The sequence below is a fragment of the Physeter macrocephalus genome, chromosome 4 (genome assembly GCF_002837175.3).
Source record: "Physeter macrocephalus isolate SW-GA chromosome 4, ASM283717v5, whole genome shotgun sequence".
Lineage (NCBI taxonomy): Eukaryota > Metazoa > Chordata > Mammalia > Artiodactyla > Physeteridae > Physeter > Physeter macrocephalus.
Genome location: NC_041217.1, coordinates 53,129,548 through 53,149,370, shown reverse-complemented (window position 1 = coordinate 53,149,370; position 19,823 = coordinate 53,129,548). Strand labels below are relative to the sequence as shown.

Below are 19,823 nucleotides of genomic sequence, written 5' to 3'. Positions count from 1 at the left end.
CTGTGCGTCCGGAGCCTGTGCTCCGCGACGGGAGAGGCCACAACAGTGAGAGGCCCGCGTACCGCAAAAAAAAAAAAAAAAAAAAGTCATGTACCACAATGTTTGTTGCAGCACCATTTACAATAGCCAGGACACAGAAGCAACCTAAGAGTCCATCGACAGATAAATGGGTAAAGAAGATGTGGCACATATATACAATGGAATATTACTCAGCCATAAAAAGAAACAAAGCTGAGTTATTTGTAGTGAGGTGGATGGACCTAGAGTCTGTCATACAGAGTGAAGTAATTCAGAAAGAGAAAAACAAATACCGTATGCTAACACATATATATGGAATCTAAAAAAAAAAATGGTTCTGATGAACCTAGGGGCAGGACAGGAATAATGACACAGACGTAAAGAATGGACTTGAGGACACAGGGAGGGGGAAGGGTAAGCTGGGATGAAGTGAGAGAGTAGCATTGAGATATATACACTACCAAATGTAAAATAGACAGCTAGTGGGAAGCAGCTGCATCACACGGGGAAGTCTGCTCGGTGCTTTGTGACCACCTAGAGGGGTGGCATAGGGAGGGCGGGAGGGAGACACAAGAGGGAGGGGATATGTGTATATATGTATACGTATAGCTGATTCACTTTGTTATACAGCAGAAACTAACAGAACGTTGTAAAGCAATTATACTCCAATAAAGATGTTAAAAAAAAAAAGATACTGTTAGCCTTCCAACTTGGTGCTTAGTTTATAAAGTTGTTTTGGCTATTCTAGCTCCTGTGCATTTGCATATAAATTTTAGAGTCAGGTTCTGAATTGATTTTGTCGAATCACTTTCTACCAAAAAAGCCTGCTGGGATTTTTCATTGGGATTTCATTGAATCTATAGATCACTTTGGAGAGAATTAACATCTTAATATTGAGTCTTCCAACCTATGAACACAGTTTCTATCTCTCTGTTTTTTCAGGTCTTTATTAATTTTTCTCAGGTGTGTTTTGTAGTTTTCAGTATATGTATCTTTTGTCAGATTTATCCTTAAGTATTTAATATTTTTGATGTTATTGTAAAATATATATATATATATTTTTTTTTTTTTTTTTTTTGCAGTACACGGGCCTCTCACTGTTGTGGCCTCTCCCGTTGTGGAGCACAGGCTCCAGACGCACAGGCCCAGCAGCCATGGCTCACAGGCCCAGCCATTCCACGGCATGTGCGATCTTCCTGGACCGGGGATGAACCCGCGTCCTCTGCATCAGCAGGCAGACTCTCAACCACTGCGCCACCAGGGAAGCCCTGTAAAAGATATTTTTAAATTTCAATTTCCAGTTGTTTGTTACTGGAAATTGTATTTAGAAATTGTATTTAGAAGTTGTATTTAGAAATACAATTGATCTCTGTCTGTTAATCTAGTATCCTGCAACCTTGCTAAACTCAATTATTAGTTCTAGTTGCTTTTTTGTGGATTCCATTAGATTTTCTCCATAGATAATCATGTAATCTGCCAATTAAGACAGTTTGACTTATTTCTTTCCAATCTGGATACCTTTTATTTCTTTTTCTTGCCTATTGAACTGGCTAGAACCTCCAGTACAATGTTGAATTGAAATGGTCAGAGTGAATATCTTTGTCCTGTTCCTGATCTTGGAAGGCATTTAGTTTTCTACCATTAAGAATGCCATTAGCTGTAGGTTGTTCCTAGACACTTTTTATCAAACTGAGGATATCACCTTCAATTTATATTTTGCCGAGCATTTTTATCAGTAATGGATGCTGGAGTTTGTTAAATGCTTTGTCTGCATCTACTGAGAGAATCATTTTTCTTTTTTGTTTGTTAATATGGTAATATCTGTTAAAATTATAATGATAGCTCAATTTTTTTTTTAACCAACCTTGCATTCCTCGGATTAATCCCACTTACTCATGGTATAAAATGCTTTTAGTATGTTCCTAGGTACAATTTTATAGTATGGTTCACTAATATTTTGTTTAGAAATTTCGCATCATTGTTCATGAGGGATATTGGTCTTCAACTTTTTTTCTTGTAATATCTTTGTCTGTTTTTGGTATCAGGGTAATCCTGGCCTCACAGAATTAATTGGGAAGTGTCTCTCCTATTTAATTTCCAGGAAGAATTTGTGTAGAATTGATATTATTTCTTCCTTGAATGTGTGATAGAATTCACTGGTGCAGTTAAAGGCACTGCTTTCCCTGTGAAAAAGTTGTTAACTACAGATTCTATTTCTTTAATGGATGTAGGGCTATTCACATTATCTATTACTTCTTGAATGAGCTTTGGTACTTAATAACTTTCAAGAAATTTGTTCATTCTTCCAAGTTGTCTAATTTACTGGTGTAATGTTTCTTTATTGCCCTTTTTATATTTGTAGAAACTGTAGTGAGGCCACCTCTTTTGTTCTTGACATTGGTGATTTGTGTCTTCTCTCTTTCTTTGCTGATCAGTCATGCTAGAGATTTATCAATTTTATTGATCTTGAAGAACCAGCTTTGGATGTCATTGGTTTTCCCTATTTGTTTTTTAATGTTTTATATCATTGATTTCTGCTTTTATATTAATTATTTCCTTTCTGCTATTTAGTCTTTAATTTGCTCATCTTTTTCTAATTTACTAAAATGGAAGCTGAGGTAATTGATTTGAGACCTCTTGTTTTCTGATATAGTCATTTAATGGTATAAACTCCCTCCTAAGTAGTTCTTTAAAGGCATCTTACTAATTTGGATATGTTGTGTTTTCATTTTCATTCGCTTAAAAACACTTTCTAATTTGCATTTTGGTTTCTTCTTTGACCCTAAGTTATTTGGAGCTGTGCTGTTGAGTTTCAAAATATTTAGTGATTTTCCAGGTATCTTTCTGGATTGACTTCTAATTCAGCTCTAGTGTGTCAGAAAACATAGTATGAATGATGTGAATTCTTTAAAATTTATTTAGACTTGTTTTATGTACCAGAATATGGTCTATCCTGTTAAATGTTCTGTGTGCAATTCAAAAGAATGTGTATTCTGCTGTTGTTGGGTTGAGTGTTATACAAATGTCAAGTAGAATGAATTGGTTGATAGTTGTTCAAATATTCTATATCCTTACTGGTTTTCTGTCTACTTATTATATCAATTATTGAGAAAGGGGTATTTGAAATCTCCAACTATAATTCTGGACTTGCCTGTTTATTCTTGCAATTCTATCAGATTTTACTTCACGTATTTGAACTTCTGTTATTAGATATATAAACACTTATATTGTTATGACCTCTTGATGAATTGTGCCCTTTATCATAATAAAATGTCTCTCTTTCCCTCTAGTAATATTTTTTGTCCTAAGTCTCTTTTGTTTGATATTGATATAGCCGCCCCCAGCTTTCTTATGGCTACTGTTTGCATGGTATAGCCTTTTCCATACTTACATTTTTCAACCTATTGTTTCTTTATATTTGAAGTGCACTTCTCATAGGTAGCATATAGTAGAGTCTTGCTTTTTTATCAAATCTGACAATATCTACTTTCTAATAAGGGTATTCAGACAACTTACATTTAATGGGATTCTTCATATGGTGTGTTCCAAAGTATTATTTTTCTGTATGTTTTCTATTCAACCCAGCTGTTCTTTGTTCTCCTTTTTATTTTATTTGCTTTCTTTTGAATTTATTGAACACTGCAAATGATTCACTTTATATCCTTTGTTGGCTTTTTAGTTGTAACTCTTTATTATTTAGTGATTACTGTAGGATTTATTGTATACATCTTTAAGTTATCACAGTCCACTTATAAGTGATATTATACCACTTCATGTCTAGAATAAGAACTTTACAATAGAGTACTTTCATTTCTCCACTCCTAACCTTTGTGTTATTGTTGTCAAACATTTTAATTTTGTGTATGTTATAGCCCACATGTTACATTGTTGTTATTTTTGCTTTAACAGTCAATTAGCTTTTAAGGAGATTTAAATAAGAGGAGGATAGCATATATTTATTCACATAGTTGTCATTTCCAAAGCTCTTCATTCTTTAGTGTATATCCTTTGTGATGAATTCTTTCAGCTTTTTTAAGTCTGAAAAAGTCTTTATTTCCCTTTTATCTGAGAATGATATTCTGGTTGGGTGTATAACTCTAGGTTGGCAGTTTTCAATAATTAAAAATGTTGCTCCATTTTCTTCTCACTTGTATTATTTCCAAGCAATCTGACATCATCTTATCTTTGTACCTTTACATGTAACATAATTTTTTTCCTCTATTTTCAAGATTTTTTCATCATCACTAGTCATCATCACTAGTTTTAACCCATTTGATTATTATGTGCTTTAGTGTAGTTTTCTTCATGTTTCTTGTGCTAGGGGATCATTGAACTTCTTGGATCTGTGGGTTTATAGTTTTCATTAAATTTAGGAAAGTATTGACCTCTATTTCTTTAAATATTTTATCTGCACCACCCTCTGTGTCTTTCCCTTCAGGGACTTCAATTGCACACATTTTAAGACACTTGAAGTAGTCCTATAGCTCTGTTTTTTAATCGGTTTTTGGTTGTTTGTTTTAAAATTTTCTCTCTGTACTTCATCTTGGATCGTTTTTATTGCTATATTGTCAAATTCACCAATCTTTCCTTTTGCAGTGTCTAATATGCTGTTAATCCCAACCAGTGTATTTTTCATCTCACACAATGTAGTTTTTATCTCTAAAGATTCAATTTGTATCTTTTTAATACATTCCATGTCCCTATTTAACGTTTTTAATGTTTGAAATGCCATCATAACTGTTTTAATGTTCTTCTCTGTTGATTCTAATATCTATGTCAGTTCTGGATTGGTTTCAATGATCTCTTCATTATAGGTCTCATTTTCTTGCTTCTTTTTGATTGGTTTTTTTTGATTGGGTGCTGGACATTTCTATATATTTTTTAATGTTTTTGAGCTTTGTTTGGGGATGCAGTTGTTTTGAAACAGTTTGATCCTTTATGGCCTTACTTTTAAGATTTGTTAAGGTGAAACCCAGACAGTTCTCAGTCTAGGGCTAAGTGTTCCTGACTACTGAAGCCAGACCCTTGCAGGTACCCTACCCAGTGCCCTGTGAATCTTGAGGTTTTCTAGTCTGGCTGTTGGGAACAAGCACTATTCCTGGCCTGGTGTGAGTCCTGTGCACTATTACTTCTAATCTTTTCCAGTGGTTAGTTCCCCAGCCATGGGTAGTTTCATCACTCTGTGCTGATCAGTACTAGGTTGAATACTTGAGGAGACCTACTACAAATCTCCAGAGTTCTCTCCTCTCCAGCATTCTGTCCTGGAAATGTTGTTACATTGGCCTCCCTGGACTCTCAGCTCTAGCTCCTCAGTTCAGAGTCTGCCAGGCTCCACCTGAGTTCCCTCTCTCTGAGCCATTGCCCAAAAACTCTCTCAGTGCAGTAAGCTGGGAAACGGCTAGTGCTCACCTCCCTTACTTCCCACCTCTCCAGGATCACTGTCTTTTGCTGTTTGATGTCTAGTGTCTTGCAAATGGTTGTTTTACACATTTTTTTCAGTTTTTGGTTGTTTCAGGTAAGAGGAAAAATCTAGTCCCTGTTACTTCATTTAGTCCAGAAGTGGAAGTTCTCATGAGCAAGTTTGTGATTTTCCCAGGGGAACTGAATGAGACTGATGTTTGTGCAGCACCTGGCACTTGGCAGATACTCAGCAAATACCTGGGTCTTCCCTGACTCTGCACCTGGTTGTTAATTCTTCCTGGTTTTACTTTGGGTTATCAACCTGATTCCTGGCTGAGCTTTAGGTCACGGTCTCTATGACAGTCAACCAAAGCTGATAATCACTTATGGGCTATTTATGTTTTAATATGATCAATTTCAGAATTCTGCTATACAAAGAAGATGAAGGTAAATGTAAACATTTACCTTCTCTGTGAAATTTCATCTAATTCAGCCTACATGAATTATTCATTTATTTATAGTAGGAATATCAGTAGGTTTTAGAAGATCAGTGATGTGTGGTGGACAGAATTTAAGAGGACCATGCTATTTGTTACCCCTGCCTAATTTTGTAGGGGTTTCCTACTAGGCCATGAACTTCAACCTTTTATTTCCTCTTTTTTCTCATCAGATTTCCCAAGGAGCTATATGAAGGACAGATGAGTGTTTGCCAGAACTTAACCACTTCTTTCTTCTCTTGTCTTCTCTCCTGTGACAGTGTCTGGAGGCCGCAGCCGCCTGCACCTCATTGATCTTGGCAGCTGTGTGAAAGCTCTTAGCAAAAATCGGGAAGGAGGCTCAGGGCTGTGCCTCTCACTGTCTGCTCTGGGCAATGTCATCCTGGCTCTCGTCAATGGCAGCAAACACATCCCATACAAGTAAGTGACTCTTCTACTCAAAGAATGGGATGAGGAAAGCATGGTGTGAGGGCTGTGTGTGGGATTCTCTGTCCAGTGTCATCTGGGGAGAGTTGTACTACAGAGGTACAGTATGGACCACATTGTTAGTTCAGTGCCAGAAACCAGACTTCACTAACAATTGTGTAATGCATGATCTTCCAAATTCAAAAGCTACGAAAATATTTAAATTTACCCCAACGCTAACATTAGGCTGCTCAAGTCAGAAATAATAAGAAGTTATCTCAGTTGAGGTCTCCAATCACAATTGCCATTGGTAGATTATTGTCACCATTGTACAGATGCTTTATAGTGATGAGAGCAAGGGGCATAAGATTGAATTACCCTTCCCTTAGGAATAGGGCTGCCATATTTAACCAATAAAAATATGGGGTACACAGTTAAATTTGAATTTCAGATAAACAACAAATATTTTTTAGTATAAGCATCCCCCCAGTACTGCATGAGCTATATGGGCATCCTGTATTTTATCTGGTAGTCCTATTTAGGAGAACTTAAAAAGCTTGGGGAATTACTACCCACCATCCTATGCAGATGTTTATTTCACTTCCAAGATCCTTTTCCTCTTTCTGTTGCTGCTCCAAGAAGATGAAATTAGAACTTCTCCTATGTCTGGAATAGCCAAAGACTTGCCATATCATCTGTGTTCATGAATGACCCAGCCCTGGAGCCACCCCTCACTACCATCACCCCAACTCATCTTTGTCATTGGACAATGTGATGATGGGATGACGGGTACTCTCCTGTTTTTTCAGGCCCTGCCAATGTCCAGCTGCACCTTCCACTAGCTATCTGAACCTTCCTTCACATCTCATAAACTGAGGGTTATAGCTGTATATCTTATCTATATCACAAGGATAAAGGCTCAGAGTGATATGTGTATGAAAGTTTTTTGTGAAATGTGTAACACTATAGTCAATAACCAATAATGATAATGTGGTTGAGCCTATTCCCACCTATTTAAATGGAAATAACACCTACCTTACAGAGTTGCCTTGAGGATTAAGCAAATATACAGTACATAGAATCATTTTTGTTTAATCTGTAGGATCCTACAAAATATAAATTACTGTTGTGTAGGATGGAAAAGGTAAGTCGGGCAGTTTGTTCTACAATAGCTGAGGTTCAGGACAAGTCCTTGAGTTCTCCTTCCCCTCTGCCCTAAGTTGATGCCAACACTGTGCCTTTATTCTCCACCAGGAAGCCCATTACTAGACTACTTTAGGAGCTTAAATAGAGATTATAATCTTGTCTGTCTCAATTCTTGAAATTTGGAATCCTAGGATAAACCCAGAAATGGCTTTTCTACCCCTTGTGAGGATTCTTTTCTCTGAGAAAAAATTCAAGTAGAAGGTTTATATAGTTTCATTCAGTATCATTTCTGCAGTTGAATAAAGTCAACTTGTGATTACAAGGAAAGAGAGAAAGAGAGGAAGGAAGGAAGGGAGGGAAAGCAGGAGGGAGGAAGAAAGAAAGGAAGGAAGGAAGAAAGAATAGAAAGAAAGGAAAAGAAAGAGAGAAGAGAGGGAGAAAAAAAAAGGTCTGCAGAGGTACTGTCAAGGTTGGAGATCTTAGAAAGGAAAGAGTTATCAGCCCTCATTGGTTTCCCTGTCCATAAAAAGGGAACCATATCTATTAATGTAATAACTTAATAGATCATGTCATAGACAAAATTCAAAATACCACCTTATGAGGTCACTGATTATGTATTTTACTTATATATCTCTCACATTATTTATGTAAAGTGACATGCTTTTATGATTTCAATAAATATTTGTTGAATTGATGGTGGGAGTGATGGATGAATGCAAGCATATGAAATTACTTTTACTTTAGATAAAGTAACTTCCTTTCGGTTCCAGTTGGGTTTTATTATAAACCTAAAGGGAAACATTAAGAATTGTTTTTATTAGTAGTTCAAGGTCTCTTGTTAAATTAAACATATCTAACATCAGCTAGCCACAACGACCAGCTACCTGCACACTTGGGAGGGCTGACAAAGTGTGAAAACTCCACTCACCATTCTCTGCAGACATCTGTCTGCTTCAGTTCCCTTCCTTCCCTTCTGGCTCCGAGGGAGTGGTGATTAAAGCGTTTCTATGTCTGAAGTCGGCACAGACTTAACATACATGTGGTGTCTATGTAAGACACAGGCATAGAGTTGTCCCCCACCATCAGGATCCTTCTAGGAATCTTGCAGAGTTGCCCACTGCTTGATGCCAGGAAACATGGTGGCCTGGCCATACGGCCAGCTCTGTCCTCCCCAAAACATCTGTTGGCAGTGCACTTGTACAGCCAGTTCTATCAGCCCTCAGTCCTTAACGCCCATCATTGTGTGTAAGCTTTCAAAGACCCTTGCTGTAATATTGTTTCAGATTCTCAGCCACAGCATATATTCAATATTTGTTTCTGCAAATACATTTGCAAAGTGATTAATCAACTAGAAACTCTCTTCTTTCGAGGTACAGGAAGATAAGGCAAAGATTAACTCAAATCACCCAGCCAGCTGGTGGCAGGATCAAACCGCATCACTTTTCACAGCCTCAGAGACCTTGGCAGTTCGTTGTCAATCCACTCCCCCCATCCTCATCAAGCTCTGTAATATATTAGCTGCCTTTGCTCTGCACAGCATGAGGTCTTCAGCACAGCAGGATGGCCCAGATTTCTTTTATCAGTTCAGTCAGCGCTCCAAAGCCACATCACATGGCATTTGTTAGCGTACTAAACACCTTTCCCATGTTAAACCTTGTCTTTGCAGTAGGTTCCTAAGACAGGGAAGGTTTTCTTCCCTTGCAGTTTCCTCTTATTCCTGTTCACTTACAGGAGAAAACAGAAAACCAGACTCCACGTTTGCTGCCTTCCCCCACCCTTCCAAAACACAAAAACCCACTCATGTTTGTCACCCTGGACACTTCTGTGCTTGGAACCTGCATCATTTATGTTTGCTTCTGGGAAATTAACTGGAATGTGCACAGAGGGGATGTAGACTGTCTTCGTTTCTCTTCATCATCGTGCCAGACTCTGTCATGTGAGCAAGACTGAAAGCGAGTTTGTATTCATTACCCATCACAGGTGCTCCCACGGGCACCCTAGGTGTGCCCTCAATGGCTTTGACTTTGCAAATGATATTGCCTTTAGATATGACACATGCAAGTGCAGAACAGGTTCCCAGCCTCAGCCACGACACAGCACAGGCTCGCTGACCAATCCAAGTGCCATAAATCAATCCCAAATGGTGACACCATTCAGAAAAGCATTCGGGGACAGCAGGGGGACCACCAAGGGCTCCAACCTCCTAGTTAGTCCTGCACTGACAGGCTGCACAAAACTCCCTAACTTTGGGGAACCTCTTGTCTAGGGGAAGCTGTCATAGTCCTAAGAATTTTGACAGTGCATTTGCCAATTTCCTTCCGTCGCTCGGCCATTTGCTATTCCTCACCACTTCTTGGGCCCTAAGGTTGTAGGAGCTTTCCCTTCGATAGATGAGAAAAATTAGGCAGGGACGTCGAAATGAATTCCCATGCCAAAAACTAGTGTTGCAGGCACACACCACTAGAACTGGTGCCCAGAAGGGCCACCACAAGAATCTGGCGGTGTGCACTTAGCTTTGGCTAAAGTGCTGTTATGTCCCAGCTGATCTGCAGGACTACAGTCTTTCCAGAGACTTGGAAATTCTAACGACCACCCAGTTCTCTCGAAATAGAATTTTTCGTCCCTTTTAGATGTCTGGTAAGGCGAAGCATACCCTTCACACTTACTTTAAGCCTGAAACATTTTTCCTTCCTTTGTAACTGTTATTCCATTTGGATAAATAATTACTTTAACAGGTCAAATGGTCTATTTGATTATTTGCCAACAAGATGCTCTCCTCTGTTTCTAAACAACAGATATGTTATCGTGTCCTGGCTTCCATTGAACAAGAGGTCATGGAAAGTCATTCTGTGACCCTCTCGTGTCGTGTCTGTCTGAGATGCTATTCCCAAGTAGCTTGAAGCATGGCTCTGCATGAACAATCCCATGATCGAATTGGTGCTTGATGCCTCTCTTTTATGGTTCTGGTCTGTGGTTCAGACCGAGACCAAATCCTTGTGTTTGGGAATCTGTCACAGACGTACTCTGGGGCTCAGGCAGCTGACTTCCTCGTGCCCTTCTTCTCTCTGAAGAAGCAGGTGGGGCCTGAGGCAGTTTGTTGTCATGAGCTTCAGTCTGCAAGCAAACACCACTGCAGGGGCCACTTTACAAGCAGTTGGGAGCACTTTTCCTCCTAAGGCCCTAGGGAGGAGTCAGGAACTAAGGTCACGTTTAAGAGAAAAGCAGCATCAGAGCACAGCATTTCATTCAAACCAGCAAGCATCACTAGAGACTCAAATTCAAGTGGGTGACTTGTGGAGAAATGACAGTTTTGTAAATAGAGGCAACTTTTTCAAAATGTTAACACCTTTTCTCATCCGTGCTGGAACCTGCAGGCCTAAGATTTCATAAGGCCTTTACAGGACTTGCATCTCTGAAGAACGTGGACATTCCCATGCCTTGCTTTGAGAAATATTTTCCCCCAGTAGCCATTTAGATACTGGGTTTGTCTCTGCTTTCTCAGAACTGGAAACCCACTCAGTGTCTGGGAAGCTAGAGAAAGGAGCTCATGACCAATATGAGCTACACTACTCAGTTCCCCTGACTCACAAAGGAGACAAAACGTTTGTTCCTCGTGACTCAAATGCGTATTATTTACAAAATGAAATTAAATAGATATTTTCCAGGAAAAATGCAGAGGAATATCAATTCTCCAGATTTACTTAAGATAGCATGTAATGGAGAGAAGCTCTGCGTAAGAATCGTCGTGTGTGTGTGTGTGATATGAGACACATACATATGCATATTTAGCAACCTTTAAATGTACATTAATGCTGTATTATCTCCTCCTGATTTACAGGGAGAACATCAATTTAGAACTATTTGCACAAACTCCAGATACCAGTTTATAGCATTCCCTATTTAGCAATAAAATAACCAAAGGCTCAGGTTGCCAAGCAACTGCAGCAATGATAATTCTTCGTGTTGCCGCTTCAAAAATATCCACTTTTATACATTTTAATGACTGTTAGGATGCAGAGAAAGTAAGTTCAGAAAATCACCAGCACATAAGTCTCTTTGGTATGAGATTTTAGCATCTCTTTCCTTTCATTCTTCCCTCCTATACCTCTATGTGCTTCGCTGGCCAGTGGTATCTTCACATATAATTATGAAAATTTTCAGAGATTGATAGTATTTTCTTAAGAGATGAGGCATCAGCTACCAGTAAATGAACTCTGCCGGGTTTATCAGAGAAGCATGCAGGTCACTCAGGGAGAAATGAGGCTGTCTGGGGATCGGCTGGGATCACAAGCCCTGGGTTCAAGCATTGGTCCTTCCACCACTGGTTTGACACATAGACTGTGCACATCATCCTTTTTGTTCCCAGGAGGACCCCTTTGTGCCCCCTCACAGAGCAGATTGTTAGGCCCCCAACTCAGTCATGATCCTTGGCAGCAGAGCCATGGCATATATTTTTCTTTGTCTACCACGGCGAGCCCCTCTTGGATAATGAGCTTAGGGTTTTAGGACTGAGCCGAAATCAGGAGGCTTCTTCATTTCCCTTTTGGCTTTGCAAGAGGTTTTCTTCCTTTATGTTCAATTTCTGAGAGTCCTAATCAGACTCTCTTCTCTCCAGATCCCGAACCAGTTGGCAAATAGATAACAATAGTATGGTTGGGAATTAACATTCTCCATCTGCTGAATCCTAGCAGAGTGGAAGGAGGTCTCCTCCTATCCCCCCACAAGCATAGACCCCAGGACTCAGGAATGGGCAGAATTGGATCAGCAGAGCAATCCCTTACCCGTACAGCCGCATGGCTCAAGAGGAGGGATGTGTGTGACCTACAGGGGGACAGACAGACAGACAGCATGGCCATGTTTACCAGCGCCACCAGTCAGACCTTTTCCCTCCTGTGAGAAGAAGTAAATAAAAGGGCAGAAAGAAGGATGGGAACTTTGTTCTCCTTCTTTCCAAGGGGTTAGAGATTCCTAATTTAGGGACTTGCTGGGTCATAGGGAGAAGGAAAAAATCGTTTCCGTTACTTGTTTCCTGGGTTTCCAGCTCCGATCCAGGTGGTTAGCGTGCGCATGCGTGAGCCCTGGGTGAGGGCTCTTCCGCGGTGTGAGGGTAATGACAACAGCTCGTAGTCATCGTTTCCTGACTGTGCATCCGGAGCTGCTCTGAATGCTTCCGGGGTGTTTAATCCTGCCGAGAGCCTCATGGCATAGATACCGCTATGGTCGTACTCGTACTACAGATGGAGAAACTGCGACAAGAGGAGGAAGTGACTTGTCCATGTCTACACGGCTGGTAGGCAACAGGGCTACTCCACTGTCTCCTGGTATATCACCACTTCCTAACACAGTGTCCGGAATGCTGTGGTGCTCAATCAATATCTGTTGAAATAACAAATGAGGCCAGACAATGGATCTAATGTATCCGCAAAGCTTAAATATGTGCAGTAGGTTGTAAGTGAAAGCGTGAGTCCCAGGCGTGCGACCACCTGTGGCCAGCTGTCCATTCAGGGTCATCTCCTGGCCTCACCTTTTCTGTGACAGTGAAGCTGGACTGACTGCCAGATACTTGTGACAGAGAGGAAAGTGAAATATGGAAGATGAGAACGGGAAAGAACTCTCCCTTCCAGAACCTAAGCCACTTGGCAGGGCTGAATCAGAGAAACCCAACAGTCCCAATCCCATATTCTGGGCACCTCCAGCAGACAATCTCAGCAAATATCAGCTATTTCACAAGTCTTCTTCTCTTTCTTAATTTCTGTCATCTTTCTCATGTAAGAGCCTGAAAGTTCATGTACCCCATTAATGGGAAAAGCTTCAGGATGCTCTGATGCTCTCTTAGGATACAAGACCCCCAGACAGCCCTCCTGCCTGGCCTCCAGCACAAGAAGTGTGACCATCTCCCATGCTGGAGACTGCACATGGGCACAGCCTCCTGATAAGACAGTTTCCAGCCCTCTTCCCCCTTGGTGGCAGCTTCTGTAGGTGCGTTGAAGCATTCCTGAGTGAATAGATTCCTGTCAGAATAGGAGAGGTTATCACCCAGTCTGGGTCTTGAAGTTCTGCTGAGCAAGAAAGGTAAGGAAGGGAGAGGCAAGTGGTGAAGATGACAGCAAGGCTGTCAGGGCATGAGATAATGAGCTTCCCCCAACACCTGGCTAATGATAAAAGCTTTGGGCCTTTCCACAATCAGCAGATGAGATAGTCAATCTATCAACTGGAATTTATGAAGTTTCTTCAGGCCGGGCTCCCAGAGAAGTATGTGAAGTCAAATATCTGTGGTTTCCGAAAGAGATGAATTGTGACACAGGCCCAGGAGGTGACACTGAGCCGAGACCAGGGAGGCATGGGTCCTCGTGCCAGGGCCACTGCTCACCTCCGAACACTCAGACACTCTTCCTGCGCTTTTCATTCTCCACCAGCTAAATCAGAATAACCATCTTCTTTACCTCAGAAACGTGGTAGGTACCATTGAGACAATGTCTGCGATAGCCCTTTAAAGAAACATGGTTCAAAGGCAAAAATATGACTGTTTTAATATATTTCAAAACATTATAACCCAGCCTGATCTGGCACTATCATATCTTTTTATCTGTTTCTTGATTTTAAACATATGTGTTGCTTTTGGCCAAGTGGATTATAATTACCTTTTGTTGAAACAGAAGCTTCATGCATTTTTCAACAAGAGTTTGTGTGCCTAATGTACAGGGTCGCTGCCAGATACAGACATCTAGTTTAAGAGAACGCAACCCTAAGTACTCTGCACAAAGAGAGAAGTAACAGGTTCCTTAGGAAGTGAAGGACTCCACCCACCACCTCCCTCAGTGAGGCCATCAGGCCTGAGAGTGGGTGGAGGTTGTGGCTGAGCAGAGGGTGCTTTACCCCCAGTTGTATCTGTCTGGCCCACTGACCACTGCCATTCAAATGTTTAAAGATACAAATTTTTCATAGAATATGGCCTTTGAATACAAGCCACGCCCTTCTGGTGCTCAGCCAGAGACAGTGGTGTGTTCCAACCCTGACCGTGTTAGATTTCCTGAGAGAAGAGTTTCTCTTCCAAAGCGATTTTTAAGGCTGACCTTGATGATACAAATTTTACCTTACACTTTAGCTCCCAAGTGATACATAAAGTTTATTATTCATGAAGCACAGTGCTATTCTGATCAGCAAGGTGAATTTTGGCCCAAAGGACCCAGCTGAGTGAGGAGTTTCAGCACCTAATTTTGTTACAAGCCTGATGGAGGCTACCAAACATATACAGGAAATACTTTGAGAAATACATAGAAGAATATCTGTAAGTTCTTTGATCCATTTAGTCATTCATTATCTATTAATTAAAAAATACTTATTGGACCCCTACAATACACAAGACACTGGAAATATAACAGAGAAACATAGATGATCTCCACTCCTGGACACTTTATAGTGTAGGGGAGATAGAGACATAAACAGCCAAGTCCCACACCTGGTAATACGCAACACCGGTGTTTAACCCGCACCGTGGAAAGGGGGACCCAGGCAAGGCTGAGGGAATCAGAAATACTGTATTAAAGGCTGTCTGGGGGACTTCCTTGGCTGGCCAGTGGTTAAGACTTCGCCTTCTGATGCGGGGGGTGCAGGTTCGATCCCTGGTTGGGGAGCTAAGATCCCACATGCCTTGTGGCCAAAAAACCAAAAACATAAAACAGAAGCAATATTGTAACAAATTCAATAAAGACTTTAAAAATGGTCCACTTCAAAAAAGAAAAAAAAAAGGCTGTCTGGGCAGAGGTGGTGATTCTGAAGTTCTCCTCATCGACTCCCACTCTCTCTCCATTCTCACTCCTCTGTTTTCCAAAGTTTCCCACAGTCCATCCTTAAATGCTTGAGCCATTTCACAGCTGTTTTGTCATTCTCTAGAATGATGTAGACATTGCCTGACACAAATCATGATAAACTACTGGGCCAAATGCAAGACTCCAAATCTATAGCTAATTGTTATCTTTAATGATAACTAATCATCATATCACAAGTCATGTTGCTACCAGGAGAAAACAGCCAAAGGGGGAGGGCTTTAATTTAGTTCGGGGCCAATGCACACAGAGCCCACGATGCCCCCGGGTACGCACAGGGCTCCGCGATTAGTCAAGGATAGCTTGATTTAGGCACAATTAGACATTAGAAGGGATGGAGCATACAAATGAGTTGGGGCTTAATTCTTTTAAAAACTGTCTTGAACATGAATAGAGCTTCAATCAGAGTATCCAACCATAAATTCTCACCTGTTTCACAACTGGTTCAGGCTTCATTGAGCATTAATAGATTTTTTTTTGCCCATGCAAATGAGGTGATAATTCATTTCATGTGTAATTGAACAATTTCCAAATAGTTATATTCATGGAGCAGTTAAGTTGTACCAAATTGTCTAAGGTACCTAGCAATTTTTTTAACTAAAATAGAGCTGAATTTTATTTTTGATATAATAAAGAGAGAACTGAAGAAATAGAGATGGTTATGGTACATTTGTTACTGCTTTGAAGAGTAGTAGACTTTAGGAGACTTTACGATATTCCTTCGGGGCAATAACCACAATTGCTACTTATTTTTGTTTTTCCTTACCATTCTTTCTTGTCCTACTCCCTACCAGCAAAATCAGTAAAAATGTTGGGGGTTTCTAGATTTGGATGAAAGGAAGTAGTGTCAGGGCCCACAGTTTATAAGCATGCGCTTCCTAGTTCTGTGCCGCAACATGCCAATTTTACTGAGGGTTAAATACGTCTGTCCTAAAAGTACTGTGTGAGCTCTTTCCTTCAGACCACTTACCGTATGTCTCCCATGAACCTTGCATCCCCGAGCATGAAATCCTACGCTGAGGACTAGTTGCAATTGTTGTTTGTATTGAGAGGATTTGTATGTAGTTTCCTGAACAAAGTCCAGGGAAGGCCCTAGGGCACATGACATACCCACTGTTTCCTTCTGAGGATTCTTTGTGGTGAAGGCAGAGAAGGCTTTAGTTTCATCTACCCTCCACACAGCTGCCAGAATGTGTTTTTTAAATGTAGTTCTGATGTCACCCTCTTCTTTAAATCCGTCAATGGCTCCTTGTCAGCTACAGGTTCAAACCCTTTATGGCCTATGAAGCTCTTTATAATTCGGGCCATGCCCACCTTTCTGATCATAGAAACTATGTACAATCTCCTGAAGCCCCCATGCCCTCTCACACTCCCATGCTTTGTAGATGCTGCTACTTCTGCTTACAGAGGCCTTGTCCATTCATTCATTCATTCATGCATTCAATGACTAGTTACCAAGAACATGCTATATTCCAGGGCTGGCCTGGATCTCCCTCTCTACTTAGTGAGTTTCTGCTATTTCTCTTACATGTTTTAATTGTGAACTGTGTCATATATACAAATGTAGAAGCACACCTGCCCAGTCTATAAAATAACAAGTTAAATACCTGTGTGCCCACCACCCAGGTTAGGAAATAGATCATTTCAATGCCTCGGAAGGCCCCTGTGCACTCTTCTGTGATTGTGCTGCCCTCCCGCCTTTCCCAGAGGTGACCACTGTGCTGAAAAAGTTTTGTGTTTACAATCCTTTTGCTTGACTTACAATTTTACCACCTAAATTTGTATCCCGAAAAACTGTATTGTTTAGTTTTTTCTGTTTTTGAACTTTATATACATAGAAGCATACTCTCCCTGGCCCTTCTATAACTTACTTTTTTCAATTAATATTTCATTTTGACATCCATATTGATGTGTGTAGCTGTAGTTTATTAATTTTCATTGATGTGTGAGTTTTTCATTGTGGGAGGATATCTAACCCATGTCTGCATCTGATGAGACGACCATATGGCTTTCCTCCTTTAATACTTTAATATGGTAAATTACATAAATCAAGTTTCTAATATTAAAAATTCTGGCATTCCTTCCTGCATCTCCTTCAAGGCTTATCTCAAATATTATCTCCTCTTTGAAGCCTTCTCTGATCTCTTTTCCTCCCTCCCAATTCTTTGCTCCAGAAAAGTTTTTTCCCTCCTCTAATCCCCTATGGCATTCTGTAGGTATTTCACTGTAGGCACTGATGTTATATTTTAATTATTTGTTTACATGCATATCTCTCCTACCACATGAGCTCAGCAAGATAATGATAAAATCTTTTTCTTCAGGTTCCTTATTATTTTTGCACTAATTTGAATTAAACTAACCTGATCTAAACCCTACCTCTTAGTAGCAGAGATGAGTCAGACATCTGCCTTCAACCTTTGATGGCCTGCCTCACTACCTGGAGGATACTGTGGGCCCCCAGACTTGCAATGTGGCCATCAGAGCCCCATTCTCAACTAGTACAAAGTGCATCTTTTTGCAGTGTCAGCCGTTTAGGACAGTCACTGAAGGAGAGGCACTGAAGCTATAGCCCTACTTTCTGAATCAGATATAGAGCAAAACTATATTCACTCTACTAGGTTATTTTGACAATTCATCAAGCATCTATGATGTATAAAGCATTATTCTAAGCATTAGGGCTGATGCACAAAGCTTACAGACGAGTTGGACAGAAGAAACCAGTACATAAATTAGAATGCAAGGCATAATAAAGCAGTTAAAAGCCACATGATAAAACACATTCAAGGAAGAAGTGAGAAGTTCCAGTAAGTCATCGGTGAATATGCTTTCTCTGACGATAACAAAATAAATACTAGATATGAATATAGATTCTTATTTAATGCTACAGCCCTCCAAATGTCTAGAATTTGGCAGAAGCAAATATGCCTTAGAGTTCATCCAGGAGATTTACTTACTCAGACTACGACTTTATTATAATCATTTCTTGCATGACTTTGAAGTTGGTGCCCTACAGATCTAAGTATAGGGAAGTTCCAGGAATGCATTAGAACCCTAAGGAAAGGCTGTCGTTGTGACTAATTAATGTCCCCAGGTTTGGGAAAGGCAGCCCATCTTTTGACAATAATGTAAATTTTGAGCTACATCTAGAAAACCTTGTACCCTGGTGCCAAGAAGGACAGTTAGGCTATGTGTGGATGGGGCTTCATCAGCTTTTGTGATTAACTTTTCACAATAAGGAAGATGGTAGTCTCTCCTTTGTAAAGTCCAGGAAGTGCCTGCAAGCCCTTCCAACTTCTGGGTAATTTAATCTCCGCCCACTCTAGGAAAATGGACAAATCCACAACCCAGATCTCTACCCACTGTGGCCTCCTTGACAATCAAATTCTGAAAAAGCAAACTTCCCTGCTTGATTACTTGCTGGAATAATGAAGCCCATCTTGGCCCCTGCTTGATGATTTCCTTCGAAAAAGGAGAATAGCCACTTTCGAAAAACCATACAATTTGACCTTTCCAAAAACCAAAGGTTTTTGCTCACCAAAGTCATTCATTTGAGCCTATAATTTGTAAATGAAAGGAACCAAGGGACTATTCCTCTAAAAGCTTTTTGGATGAGTTGGAATTGCCCTTTAGCATTAAGTCCTCTGTTCAAGACCCATTTAAGGACCCGTTTCACATGGTCTTGGAACCATGGGTAGTGCGCAAAAGCAATAAGAGTAGCAAAGCTACCACTTTTGGTGTATTTGCTAGGTACAAGCCAAGTCTATACAATACAGATATTCTGTTTTCATCTTCACAGCAACCCTAGAGGTAGATGCTATTGTTTCTCCCATTTTACAGATGAAGATCCTGAGACACAGAAATTTGAAGCAAATTGACCTCCTCCTCCTCCTTCTCCATCATCATCATTACCACCACCATTATCTAGTGCTTACTATGTGCCACTGCCTATACTCACTTCTTTGTATTTATTTTTTTTAACTCATTTCATCTTCGTGACAACGCCACGGAGTCAGTACTACAAATTGACCAAAGGAGGTTTACTCCAAATTTCCTTTGTCATGGCAGCCAGGAGCATGCAGAAGCAGATAACAGAAATCTCTGTAGCCACATTTGATTTAGCACTGTTAGTAGAGCTGGTAAGGGAAAAATTATAAACAAGCAAAGTTTGACTACTGTGCCTCACTACCACCTCTCCCCTCAATTCTGTGCCTCTTCCTCCCAATGAGTACCTCCCTCTCCCCCTCCACAGGTACCCTGTACCTTGGTGATGTCTGGAAATGCCCAGTGCCTGCCACTCCACCACCATCCTCCCGGTTGTACCACTGTTAAGAGCCCCCAGGGCCCTAGACCTCATTTTACTCTGTACCTACATCAAAACTGATCTTCCCTGTGGGCTCTCCCTTCACACCTTGTTCCACGGTAAGATAATGTGCTCTCTTAGGTCAAATTAGAAAGGCAGTATCTAGAGACAGCAGAAGCGAGAAGAACTACAATCCTGCAGCCTGTGGAACAAAAACCACATTCACAGAAA

At 40.6% G+C, this 19,823-nt stretch overlaps 1 protein-coding gene across 2 annotated transcripts in view; it reads left to right on the top strand.

Annotated features, from left to right (window-relative positions):
- Positions 1–19,823, top strand: part of KIF26B (kinesin family member 26B) — a 499,837-nt gene that overhangs the window by 433,066 nt on the left and 46,948 nt on the right. For both annotated transcript variants that reach the window (XM_024133668.3, XM_055084204.1), the window contains one exon: positions 6,176–6,335. In XM_024133668.3, the coding sequence (XP_023989436.1) occupies positions 6,176–6,335 (160 nt within the window). The remainder of the gene's footprint in view (positions 1–6,175; positions 6,336–19,823) is intronic.